Consider the following 14,000-nt stretch of genomic DNA (forward strand, 5'->3'; position numbering starts at 1 on the left):
CATAGCCTTTTTTTTTTTTTAATCAATAACACTTTCATTAAATCATCAATAGAAGATTTACAAGAGAAAGACAAACACACTTATCTTCCAAGAGCAACAAAGAACCTCAAGAAAAGGAAAAAAAGAAAAAAACACTAAAGTTACAGCTTATCCCAAAACAGCGAATCCCTTGTTTAGTTAAACCGTCAGCTAGGGAATTAGCCGATCTTTTAACCCAACATGTCTTAACTTCCATCTCCCGCACCATCCACTTGAATTTCCTCCTCTCATTGTTGTACTTCCATAAGCCATTGTGATATTTATTCAGCCACCCTATTACTACCTTTGAATCCCCTTCAATTACGAGTTTCCTGATGTTCAACTCCTTAGCTTTCTGGACTCCTTCCATAACTGCAAAGATCTCAGCTCTAAGGGAGTCATCCACTCCAATTGGGCCTGAGAACATGGCAGAAATGACCCCATTTTCATCCCTAAAAGCACCCCTAATCCCCGATTGTCCCAGATTTCCCCTACTACACCCATCAAAGTTTAATTTCAAGATCCACCAGGAGGAGGGGTCCAAGCCACACTCATTACTGACTTGGTCTGTGTGCAACTTGCAATTTCACCCCACTTTCTCAACATTTCATCCACAGTGTAATCTGTGAATAGCTCCAAAGATTTCAGCCACTATACCGCCCTAATATGTATGATAGCCTTCAGATCTGCTGCTCCTCTCTCTCAAGTTCTGAGAATATCCTGGAGTTTCTTTCTTCCCAAAGTGTCTAACATACTGCAGCCCTTAGTCCTCTCCACATAGTCCTTCCCCTTTTTATCCGCCACCTGAAAAAAAAAGGGGAAAAAAGGCCCTGCAAGTCTGATGGAGGATTCTAGCTACATCCAAATAGGGAGAAAGCCCAATCCCAAATTGACCTCGCAAAATGGCAAGACACCAGTAGGTGAAAACCAGTCTCCCCATCCACTTTACAAAGAACACACCACTTAGGTGACAAGCAAGTATTGGGTCTCTTCTTTTGGAGTAGATCACCAGTGTTGATTCTTTCCAGATATGCTTCCCAACAAAAACTACCAACCCTAGGAGGTATTGCTCTGCACCAAACCTCATCAACAAGGAAAGGGAGGAAAGTAGGACTAGTGGGCTAACTTAAGACTTTGAAGAAAGAAGCACAAGAAAAGATGCCATTGGGGGTAGGTGTCCAAATTCTAGAATCCGCCCTAGTGGGGTCTAAGACAACGTTATCAAGAAGTGCAATAAGGCTCGAAATACTATCAAAGTCTGAGTCCCTCAAATCCCTTCTTAGATCCAAGTTCCACCCAATCCTAGAAGTGGAAGAGGACGGGGTGGTGAAAGACAAGATTGGCTCATTTTTCAAATCAGAAAGAGCATACAAAGAAAGAAACTGATCCTTTAGAGGGGCACTCCCCACCTAGGTTTGTTCCCAAAATTTTATAGAGTTATCGAAATTCAAATCATACCTGATATTAGGGGAGAAAACTGGTAATAGGTCATGAATGGCTTTCTAAAGAGAATTGCTTATGGTCCTAGCTCTGATTCCAGCGTCCCATCCATTGTGCTCCAACCCATGTATATAGTTGCCAGTATTCTAGCCCATAGCTTCTCCTTCTCCATAGGGAACCTCCACAACCACTTTCCCAACAGAGTCATATTCCTTCTCCTAATACTCCCAAGCCCCAAACCACCACAAGTCTTACTCCTATACACTATCTCCCAACTAACTCTATGATCCCTCTTCTCCTCTCCCGGCTCCCACAGGAAACCTCTCATTAGCTTCTCCAATTTGTTAGCAACCTTCACTGGGATTATAAACACCGACAGGAAAAAGATGGGTAAGTTAGCAAGCGTGGCCTTCATTAGTGCAATTCTCCCACCAAGAGAGAGGTAGTTCTTTTTCCAGGATACCAGTCTTTTTTCAAACCTTGCCACCACTGGGTTCCAAAAGCTCTCTCTCATAGGATTATCACCTAATGGCAACCCTAAGTATTTCAAAGGCCACCCCGAGACTTCACACCCCATCACTTCAGCATTCTCCCTGATCTCTCTCTCCTCCAAATTCACCCCCAGTACATAACTTTTCCCAAGGTTAACCTTCAAGTTGGACACTTGCTCAAACAGTTGTATCACCGACTTCAAGTTCCTGATAAAGTTCACATTACCGCCTTCACAAAACAAAATCGTGTCATCAGCAAACTGTAAGTGAGTGAGGGGGGTTTCCACCCTCCCAACTCTCCAACCTCTAATGAGCCCCCTAGAATCTGTTCTATGAATCAATTTCCCCAAAACCTTCGCAATTAGAATGAACAAGAAAGGAGAAAGGGGGTCTCCTTGTCTTATACCCCTACTGGCTGGAAAGAAATCTACCACTATCCCATTCACTAGCACTGAATAATGACAATTCCGGACACAACCCATGATCCACTTACACCATCTAGCCCCAAACCCAAATTTAGTCAAAACTTTCCTCAAGAAATCCCAATCCACCAAGTCATAAGCCTTTTCCAAGTCCAACTTACAGACCGCTCCCTTCTTCTTATCCCTCTTAAAGTTCTGCACACTCTCATTAGCAATTAAAATCTGATCAGTAATTTGTCTTCCACTCACAAAAGCTCTTTGGTAGTGTGCAATGATATCTAGCAATACCTTCTTCAGCCTCAAAGACAACACTTTTGCAATGATCTTACACAATATATTAACCAAGCTAATTGGCCTAAAATCCTTTGGGTGGGATGCATTTTCCTTTTTTGGAATTAAGGCTATAAATGTAGAGTTTACACCCGGATTGACAATTCCTCTCCTGAAAAACTCCTCAAACACCCGCAAAAGATCATCTTTCAAGATATCCCAACAGTCCTGATAAAAAGTCATTGTGAACCCATCCGGCCCTGGAGCTTTTGTTCTATCCAAAGAAAACACAGCCTCCTTGATCTCTTCTAAATTAAAGCTTCTTTCCAACCTTCTCTTGTTCTCCACCCCTACATCTGGCCAATCCAATCCTTCTACCCACACCCTTCTACTCACAGGCCTTCTTAGAATAGATTTGAAGTGCTCCACACAGGCCCCGACAATCTCCTCTTGTTGTACTAACTAACTCCATCTACTACCAATTTGGAGATAAAGTTCTTCCTTCTCCTTCCATCTGCTAGAGAGTGGAAATACCTAGTATTTTTGTCTCCCTCTTGCAACCATTTACATCGAGATTTTTACCTCCAACTAATTTCCTCCTTGTGTAGGCAATCCTCTAACTGTCTTCTCAAATCTCTCTTGAGATCATTGTCTTCCTCTCCAAATTCTCCCATTTCTTCTTTAGAGTCAAGGCTTTCAATCTTATCCATCAGATCTCCCTTTCTTTCTTCTATCCTCCCAAACTCCACCAAATTCCACTCCTTGATTTTTGCTTTCAAGAATTGTAGTTTCTTATAGAATCTCATCCCCTTCCATTCCACCAATGGGTTACACTCATACCACCACTCCCTTACTTTGTTAATAAACCCTGGATGAAGTAACCACATATTTTCAAATCTAAAGGGGGTAGGACCTCCACACCTTCTTTCCTCCTTACATAACACTATGGGCCAGTGATCCGAGGTCACCCTTGGGAGAGCTCTAGAAGCCAAGGTTCCCCAATGTTCTTCCCAATCCAAAGAGAACAGGAATCTATCCAGCTTAGAGCAAATGGGTCTAGATTGGAGATTTGACTATGTAAATGTCTTATGGGCTAGGGGAATCTCTTTAAGCTCAAAGGCATCCACAAAATTGTTAAACTTCCTCATGCTTTTTGTCACCCTTTGATTAATCTTATTGGATTCCTCCGAGAATCTGATCACATTGAAATCCCCACCCATGCACCAGGGCCCATCCCACAACCTTCTAACATCAGCCAATTCCTCCCACAACTCCTTTCTCTCTCTGTAGTCATTCGGTCCATAAACATTTATGAGCACCCACATATAATCACCTTCTTGTTGCTTAAACTTCATGGAAACCGAGTACTTTCCGATCAACTCCTCCAAACCTTCAACCGCATCCCTCTTCCACATTTGTCATTTGTCATTAAACTCTTGCATTTGTCATTTGTCATTAAACTCCATTCTCTTAGACTCTTGCAACAGCACAATGTCTAGGTCATACCGTCTTATTACCTCTTTTATTGTCGCTCTCTTCCTTGCCCTCCCAATTCCCCTCACATTCCAACTAAGAATCTTCATTCCACTTCTTCTTTTTTAAACCCCTTGCCACCTACCCACTACTTCCCCCTTTCCTTCTATCTCCTTTTACCCCGAGCATCTTGTCTCCTTCTACATCTCTCTTCAATCTCTCTACTTCACTCAATCTCCTCTTCTTTGTTCTGATCTCCTTCTTCCTCTTCTGTAAGCTTTCTTTCAACACATTCAAATCTTCCAACCTACAACCCAACTTCCCTACAAATTCTGCTATCATGTCTTCTCTCACCGAGTCCTCCACCCCTACCCTTCCTACAGAATCCCCTCCATCTCTGTCCACCTACCCTTTCTTCCTCTCCTCTGGTCCCACCTCTGTTCTTTCCTCTCCATCCATCCTCCCTCTCCTGTTACCTCCCTCCTTCCCTATTCTCTCCCCATAATCCTCTCCATCTCTACCCTCATTCCTTTCCCTCCTCTCCACTAACCCCTCCCCTCTTCCTTCCTCCCCTCCCCTCCTCCAGATCAACTTTCCTTCCAATTCCTTAAACACTCTTTCAATGATTTCCCACACTTTTCCACTCCTAAACCTTCCTTCCCGCACCTTCCCACTTTCCTTCCTTCCCCTCTCCCCCTCCTCGGAAAGCCCGCCTACTAGCTCGGCTGCAAATTCATGGGCTACAGGACATGGAACTGAAACGGAATATGGAACCAAAGACACAGGAGACACATTAGTAGCACAAACCGAAATCACTTGGTTACCTGGGACTGATAGACAAGCTAGAAAAGGACTGCTCCTGACCTCCCTCTCTTGTTCCAGAGGTAGGTAAACATCTATCTCCCTGATTTGGTTGGGAAGTACTTCTGTCCTTTGGTCATCCTGGTGATCTTTCCACTCTACCCCTGGTTCACCCCTAGATGGTGTGTTCCTGCTCTACTTCCGGTTCTCCCGGTTTGCCCCTTCTGATAATCCTTGCACACTCTGTAGTCTTGGGAATGAGTTAACCCGATTGCAATCTTCACCCTGAAATAAGCTTGCAATATTCCACCCATCCATGTCACCTCCGATTCTTCATCTCCTTCACTACATTGCACCCAACCTTCATCCTTCTCATCCCTCTCTTCAGTTCTTTCCCTAGCGTATCTTGGATTCGGCCTCTCTGAGGAGCATCGCAGGGGGCTAAGCTCCTCCAAACTTCGTCGAGAAGCCCACTACAAATCCAGCTTCTTCTCCATTTTCCGCTACTACGTGCATCCCCCCCCCCTTTCTCGCAACTTGGGACGATGATAGACCATTAACATCGTCTATTGGCGACCCAAGAAGAGTCCCCATACCCCGACCCACGTGACATTTTAAGTTATCACGTGGGTCCTTCAAGTGGAGCCTCCTTTCGGTGTTACACCCACCCAACCCGCCCGCGTGACCTTTTAAGTTGTCACGTGGGCCCTTCCAACGCTGTCCCGGCTCAACCTTCACTTCACCCGACCCACCCACCACCTTCAACGGCTCGAACCAAACCTTTCAGCTCCCCAACCTATCCTGCCTCTTCACCACATCAGCATAAGAAGAAGAGCCCACCATTAATTTGTTTAATTCAAACCCATTTGAATTAGTTTCCTTAATTAGGTTGCTTGTCGTTTGGTTTTCCCCAACCGGCTCAGTAACCCCAAAAATATCTTTCATCTGCTCCACCTTTTCATATCCCAAACTCTGCCCTCCATGTGTCCACCACCCAGCCAGCTCGTCATCTTCTACCTTAGGAGCACCTTCCCACCACGACCGTTCAACTTCAGAAGCCACCCACACCTTGTACCAGGCTTCATCCGAGCAGATTTCAAAGAACCTCGGCAGGTTCTCATGCCTTACACCAGTTACCTGTAACTCCATTGCACCCAGATTTTGTTTATCAGCTTTCACCAAGATGCCTCCCAGACTTTGCACGATGTGCACAAGAACAGAGTCTCACCAGAGGTGAAATGGAAGGACTACAAGCTTCAGCCACACACACCCATCTTGGACTTCAACTTCATTGCAGATTGGGCTCTAGTTCTGAACCTGTATCAGACCTCCATCCACCACAACTGCTTTAAAACTTAGTTCCTGGTCGCCTACATCAAGCACGGCTTTTGTCTCTGCAAAAAGGAACAGCATAGCTTCACTCCCAATACCTATCTCCCCTACAACTGTACTCAGAACCCTCCTCCAATCTGTCACTCCTTTATCAGCCACTAGCACCTTTCTTTTCTTCCACTCTTCCTTCCCTGCTCCTACCAATAATCTTCGATGAATAGAAGCGCAAGCAACCACCATTTCAGTCGGAAGGCCTTGCACTTCTACACTCCCAGAGGAACTAATCGAAACTGCCCCCTCCTGAACTTTTTGACCCTGGTCTTTGGATTTTTGACCAGTTCTCTTCACCCCATCCACTCTCTTAAATTCCAAGGCTACAAGGAAAGACTGTAGCACCTTCACAAAATCCATCCACCCTTTCCGTAATCTCCCTTCCGGCACACATAGCATTGCTTTCCATTTGTTCCAAAAAACTCCACCATAGAGATAAGCCATCCCTTTCTGTTTCTTTTCAATTCTGTTACATATTTCTTACCTAGAACTGACATTGAGTTTTTCCAGCCATTCACCTTACCAGAGTTGATAGCCCCATCTATGAAACCTTTCATCCAGACAATGACCTCCTTTGACACCAACACAGTCGCCCTGTTATTCTCTCTGATTTTCATTGCATCCTCACCTTTGATCCTTTCCTCTTCGAACTTGAAAGTCTTGGCTTCGATCGACACCTCAGACCTCCACCTTCCTACTACTCTGAACCTTCTCTCGTCCTCCATAACTTTAGTTTTTGGAGTCTTATTAAGTAGAAGGATGACTAGGGAAAAATGTTAACTCCGGTAATAGTTTGTTCTTAGACTAGGCCAATTGGGAGCAACTCTAGTCATAGCCTTAGTGACGATATCAGCAATCTGCCTGACCGAGGCTACATGATGAAGCAATATAGACCTAGCAGTGAAAAGATCTCAGATAAAGTGGCAGTCCACCTCAATGTGGTTGGTCCTCTCTTGGAAGATACGATTAGATGCTATCTTGATAGCACTCGTGTTGTTTGCATAGAGAGGAATAGGAGTAGGAAGCTGAATGCTAAGATCCATAAAGAGAGATCATAACCAAACAATCTCACTGCAAACAGAAGACATTGCCCTATACTCTGCTTTAGTGGAAGATTTGGAGGTTGTTTGTTGTTTGTTGTTTCTTACACTTCCAAGAGATGAGTGAATCACCCATAAAGAGACACCACTCAGAAATGGATCTACGAGTGTCAAGACAACCAGCCCAATCTGCATTAGCATATGCTCTCAACTGAATAGGAGAGGAGGAGAAGAACAATCCCTGAGAAGTTGTGCCTCTAACATATCAAACAATGTGATGAACAACAGTCTTATGAGGCTAACGAGGTTCAGAAACAAATTAACTAACAACCTAAATAGCATGAGAAATATCAGGCCGAGTCATAGTGAGATAAATGAGGGACCCCACAAGCTGGCGATACAAGGCAGCATCAAGAAGCAATGGACCTTTAGATTTAGAATTTTAGATAACTTAAGATTTAGCTCCATAGGTGTATCAACATGCTTCTCATCATTAATACCAGCAAGTTTAACAAGGTCAGAGGCATATTTCTACTAACAAACAAAATACCATTGATCACTACGATGAACTTCCCGTCCTAGGAAATAGGTGAGAGGGCCCAAGTCCTTCATGTGAAAGGAATTATGAAGTAACAATTTCAATTCACAAATACACTCAACATCATTCTCAGTCATCAACATACAACAGGAGAACGGTAATACCCTGAGGTCGTTGCCTAACAAAGAGAGTGTGATCAGAAGAACTTTGGCTATATCCAGCAACAACTACAACATCTCAAAAGGGTTCAAACCATGCTCGGAGAGCCTGTTTTAGACCATATAGAGATTTTTTGAGGTGATATACTAAAGAAGAATCAATGCAGTATCCAGGAGGGGGTTTCATGTAAATTGTCTCTTTCAAATGACCATGAAGAAAGGAATTCGTCACATCAAGCTAGAATATGGTCCAAGATTGGGCAGCAGACAAAGCTAAGAGAACACGAACAGTGGTGATCTTTGCAACGGGAGCAAAGGTTTCTTCATAGTCAATGCCATACTCTTGACTATATCCCTTGGCAACTAAACGAGCCTTGTATCGATCAAGAGATCCATCAGATTTCAGCCTAATGTTGTAAACCTAACGACTCCCAACAATGGAAGCATCTGGAGGAGCAAGCACAAGGTTCCAAGTGTCATTTTCATGTAAAGCATGAATCTCTACATCCATGGCTTCCTTCCAATGAGGGCTACCACTAGCTTCCTAGTAGGAGCAAGGAATATCTGTGGAAGATAAAACAACAGACAATGGTTTAAAGGGAAACCATAGCGATCAAGAGGTTTAGATATACGAGTAGAACGACAAAGGGGAATAGAAGTATGAGGAGTATCTGAAATAGAGGTATCACTTACAGGAGCAGTGGTAAGATGATTATCTGAACCAGGAAAGAGAGTCACAGGTGCAGGGGTTGGAGCACGTAACCACTTGCGAGAGAAGACAAGAAAGTCCTTCACAACAAAAGGAGATGGAGCATCCTATGAATCAAAGTTTGGTAAAACAGAAACAGACGGTGCAGATAGTCTAGCAATTCAAGCAAAAAAAGAAATGTGCTCAAGGAAAACAATATTACGTGATATACAAATGCGACAAATAGAGGGATCGTAACAAAGAAATCCTTTGTGGTCAGGACTTTAACCCACAAAGACACGCATGACAAATTGTGCAAACAATTTAGAACACTCACAAGGGAGAAGATGAATAAAGCACACACTCAAAAACATGAAGCATAGATAAATCTAGAGAATGACCAAACAACTTCTGAAAGAGAGACATATTACCAAGAACTGGGAAAGGAATATAGTTGATCAAAAACACTGTTGTACTGGTTGCCTCTACCCAAAAAGAAGGTGGAGTAAGGGACTCCTATAATAATGTCCTCACAACACCAAGGATATGTCCATTCTTGCACTCAGCCACACCATTCTGCTAAGGAGTATCTGGACAACTTCATTACACTTGTCTTCCACGATTCTTCAAATAGGACAAAAAATCCCCATCAGTGTATTTTCCCCTTAAATCCGAACGGAGAATACGCCCTTGTGATTGAAACCAAACCCATACTATAGCATGGAACAACTTAAATGTTGGGAACACCTTTGACTTGTGGTGGAGAAAGTATATCCACATGTACCTGGTACAAACATCAATGAACGACAAAATATTTGTATCCAAGATGAGAAGTGACAGATGCAGCCCAGGCATCACTATGTATAAGCTCAAAGGGAGAAGTAGCATGCTCAAACACATGAAGAAATGGTAAAGTACAATTCTTAAACAACAAGAAACACAAGATGTATCAAAGGTCTGCAAGAAAGGAACTCTATTCTTAATAAGGCCTGAATCAAACAAAAATTTTAATTTCTCAGCATGTATATGACCCAAAAGTTTATGCCATAAGTCCCAAAAATTATTTCTATAACTCAGAAAGGAACTAGAAGTGGAGGAATTGAAATAAACTGATGATGTTGTTGTTTGAAGCTTCTCGAACTCCAGTGCAAACAAACGGTCCAACCTATGCCCCTTCCCTTTCCCCTTCCCAATGTTCCAGTCCTGAATCAAACATCCTTCGTGAAAAAAGGTGAGAATGTTGCTTTTATCAACTAATTGGCCAACAGAAATCAGATTTGTAGTGAGATTAGGAACAAGAAAGGTCTTGGTAAGTGGGAAAAATGTAGTGGGTGAAAGCTTAAGAGACAGATTACTACCTATGATGTTTAACTTTTCACCATTGGCAGTAACAATATGTTTGTGATGGGTTTCAATAAGGTTACTTGGTTGGTTAGAGTCGACTCTTGTCATATGGTTGGTAGCTCCAGAGTCAATGATCTAAACATGAGAAGGAGAAGAACAATAACCAGAAAACTCACCAGGTAAGCCAATAGCAGAAAAGACAAAAGAGATGGCAAATGTTACCAATTGTCGAATGTTTTCCTCAACCATAGATTCCAGAGAATCACCTTTAACAAAAGAATCACCACCATTAGTAGATTTCTTACTCCCATGTGCTACAACAGCAATGTTAATCCCATAGGTTGATCATCCAGCTTTATAGAAATAATATCGTCTCTATCAGAGGCCATTTCAGCAAGAAAACGACAGTTTAGACCCAAGGATATTAGAGAAAACAAAATTCAGAAACAGTCCACTCTAGTCCAAGGGAAAGAGAGGTATTCCAATACTAGAGAAAGTCAAGGGACTGCAATAATATACCATAAACAACTTAAGCAGTCAAGAACTCAAGTTGACAGTCCAAAAAGGCAAGTTTTAGAATTGTTGAATCTAAAATCTCTCAAATATCAATCTGAAATCTGAAACAGATAAGTGGGAAGCAAGAAAACCCTAAGATGACACCAGATCTAGGGTTATAGATTGATCGAGTCAACCGATTGAGAGAAAACTGTGATTTACCGACATATTAGGCATATTTTCCAAGAACAAAGAGGTACCTTATGTTGATCAAAACAGTCCTTACAAAACTCCAAACCAGAAACTGAGTGTAGGGTTAAAAAGAGCTTGAGAGAACCCCTTCAATCTAGAAAGAAAATCCCAAATCACAAGCTGGTGTAGAAGGCCTGAAATCCAAAGCTGTTGCAGTCCAAAAAAGGAAATTGTATAGCATTGCCACCCCAAGAAGAAGATTAAAACTCCATCAAAAACTTCACCAAATCAGATACTGTTTGTAAGGAGAGAATAGATCAGGTCTAGGCGACACAAGATCTGAAGTTTGGCCTCGAACAAATGTCTCCCAAGAGAGCTAATAAAATCTCTCCTGCTGGTTGCACAAAGTAGGCTGAACAAAAAAGGGTTGATCAAAACAGCCCTGATACAACAGGATTACTGCTTCTAGTGATGTTCAAGAGAGAAAGTAGATCAGAAAGCAACCTGTTCTAATACCATGTCAACACCCTTGACTGAATACAAAAAACAACAAAAATAATCTTAGTGGTGTCAAGAATGAATGACCCCCATCTCAAAGAGTCTCTTATAAATTAAAAGATATGTACAATTACAAGAATGCGCATATAGGGCTGAAAAAGAAAAAGAACAAGATATATAAGTAATATACAATAGGGACTATACTAATAAGATACATCAAGTCACAGAATCTCCACAGCACACATGAAGGTTCCTTTGTCCACAGTCTGGAACTACTGTTAAACGAGAACCTGAAGTAGTAGTAGTTGAATAACAATATAATAAAAATCAGATAGATGGATTAATAGTAAACATAAGAACCGCTAAGACCGAAGACCTTGATTAAGGGGAAGGGAATTTGTAGATCAGAATATAACAAAGCATGCAAGCAACAAAAAGTAAATAAATGAAACTAAACAGATCAATAGAGACAGAGTATGGCAGGAGCTGAATGTGAAGTTGACCTGTTACAATTGGAAGAATTGAATTCCTCTCCTTCCTGACACACCCCATTCCATCGAGATGGAACCTCTCCCATGCCATCGTCATTGAAGCTCTCGGACTCGGGCCATATTCCTGCACAACAAATGTGAATTCAATTATGAGTAAAGATAAACCCAGTTGCCTCCACTCCCCATTTTTCAGGTGCAAATACAGAAAAGAGAAACATACCCGTATCCAGGACTCCAATAATTGAGCCATCACCTGATTGACTCCTCGATAGAATTCCATCGATGATCTCAGACTTCAACTGCAGGAAATCCCAACTTCTAGTCGTGTGCACATTAAGAATACGGTTTGGAACAACACGAATAACTCCAGGGAAATCTGCATTAATGTTTCTTTTCTTTTCATTTAGTGCGAACCAATCAAATTAGCACAACAGATTAATTCAGTTCACCAACAAACCTGAAATGGCTTTTGCTTGAGATTGACTTAGCACAGCAGCAAAGCCCGAAAACCCATGCTTGTAGCTATACAAAATGGACGCCCTCGCAGCTTCCTGACTACAAATGAAACAAAGTTCGAATGGAAAGAAAATATCAAATTGGGCATTTTAATCGTCTACGGAGTAAAACACATTTTCACTAGCAGCAACTTTTTGCGAGAAAATAATGAAGGAAAACTCCATATAACGATGTATGTGGATTATGGAATCTCCTAAAGACACAGAGGTAACAAGAAGAAAATGATATCTTTTTAACTATAGAAAGGTCGAACCTTCCGAGCAGAGTGGAAAGAACTTCATGGTGCGAGTCCTGAATAAGTTGAGAATCATCGTGGCGTCTCTCTCCCATGTAAACAATGTAAACCTTGGGAGAAAAAGAAAAAAAAAAAAAAAAAAACGCAAATAGAACAGTGTTAGCAAAAAATGAAACAAAAGTAATGGAAGAAAGCAATTCAAAAAAAAAAAAAACAAAAAAAAGGAAACTTACATTGCTTGAAGAGATGGCTCGGAGGATAGAGTGTTGCAGAGAGAGGAGAAGAAGGTGAAGAAGCAAAAGGAGGAATGAAGATGACATCGCCATGTTATGGTGAAAGAATAACTGAGAGATCATACATCTTTCTTATGGATTAACAATGAACAAGATATAGGTAGTTGACAAAGAACAATTGAAACAGAGCAACGAGCCGACGGGGTTTGCGACGGGTCCACATTGAAACCTGCTCCTCTAGAAGCACTGATAATGGTGCGCAAGAATCTATTAGATCAGATGTCATTTACTGGTGGAGTGTGTGCGCGCGCTGTACGGTTGTGTGTGTGGGGGGGGGCTGGCCGGCTGGGTTTGTCCCGTCACCACTCACCACCGCCCCCGTGAGGAGAGAGAGAGAGAGAGAGAGGAGCTCCGACGCTGAGCCAATGCGTCAGTGAAAGCAACAGAGAGGGAAAAAAAGAAGGAATTCCAAAAACCAGCACGAGGGGAAAGATGAAAAGATCATACGTTGGTTCCAGTTGCACTCCACAGAGAGAGAGAGAGAGAGAGAGAGAGAGGGGTGCGATTTGTCGATTTGATAATTCCTCTAGTGGTGAGAAATTATGACAATACCGTTGACTCAATTTACCAAAAATGGATCAACATCAAGCACGTTTCCTTCCCACGTGGTGATGTTTGTCTAGACCCATAAATTGTCACCTGTACTAGTTTTTGAAAGGTCGAGAGCTGACGACTGCTTTAGTCAGCTCCGATGTAGTTGGAAAATTGGGTCTCAACTCGGGCGATTCGTTCAGTCCAGCAAATAAACCGGTCAAGGGTAGTCCTGACTCCGGAGTAACCAGGACTGGGGGCAAACCAACCTATTATTCTTGATCTGTTGATTGGATTGCATTTGGGACAACTGATGTGGTAATTAAGTAGGACCCATCCCGTCCCTTTGCAGCTTCCAATTCTCGGAACACATGACACGTGGCAAGTTAGGAATCTGGAATCAAAGTTTAGCCATTAATTTATTAAAACATGACTAAAAACACTTGATTGGTGGCGTGGCGTATGCATCGATAGCTTTAAGGTGGAGCTCGACCAATCACCAAAGGGCAAAGGCATCCCATCTAAATAGTCGGATAATCCATCCAGGTATCCAATGTGACATCACTTCCAACTAATCCGCCTGTCTGATGCTTTTATTCACAATCACCCAAACAAAGAGTCAGGCCGCCCAAGAAACTTCACCCTATTTCAAGGGGGTGTTATATGACATGAATGTTTTGTTT

General features: G+C 42.3%; 1 protein-coding gene across 2 annotated transcripts in view; it reads right to left on the reverse strand.

Moving 5' to 3' along the window:
• LOC148849121 (subtilisin-like protease SBT3.9) overlaps positions 1 to 13,302 on the reverse strand; it is a 28,199-nt gene extending 14,897 nt beyond the window's left edge. Inside the window, exons 1-5 of one of the 2 annotated variants that reach the window (XM_088948102.1) lie at positions 12,727 to 13,302; positions 12,512 to 12,603; positions 12,200 to 12,297; positions 11,963 to 12,118; positions 11,755 to 11,866 (exon numbers count right to left, since the gene is read on the reverse strand). In XM_088948102.1, coding sequence (XP_088804228.1) covers positions 11,755 to 11,866; positions 11,963 to 12,118; positions 12,200 to 12,297; positions 12,512 to 12,603; positions 12,727 to 12,849 — 581 coding nt within the window. In that variant the 5' untranslated portion in view covers positions 12,850 to 13,302. The remainder of the gene's footprint in view (positions 1 to 11,754; positions 11,867 to 11,962; positions 12,119 to 12,199; positions 12,298 to 12,511; positions 12,604 to 12,726) is intronic. The other variant, XM_088948103.1, reaches the window with a different exon arrangement.
• Positions 13,303 to 14,000: the final 698 nt, after the last annotated feature.

Source organism: Nelumbo lutea, chromosome 6 (genome assembly GCF_056320005.1).
Source record: "Nelumbo lutea isolate HS-2025 chromosome 6, American lotus-T2T, whole genome shotgun sequence".
NCBI classification, from domain to species: Eukaryota; Viridiplantae; Streptophyta; class Magnoliopsida; order Proteales; family Nelumbonaceae; genus Nelumbo; species Nelumbo lutea.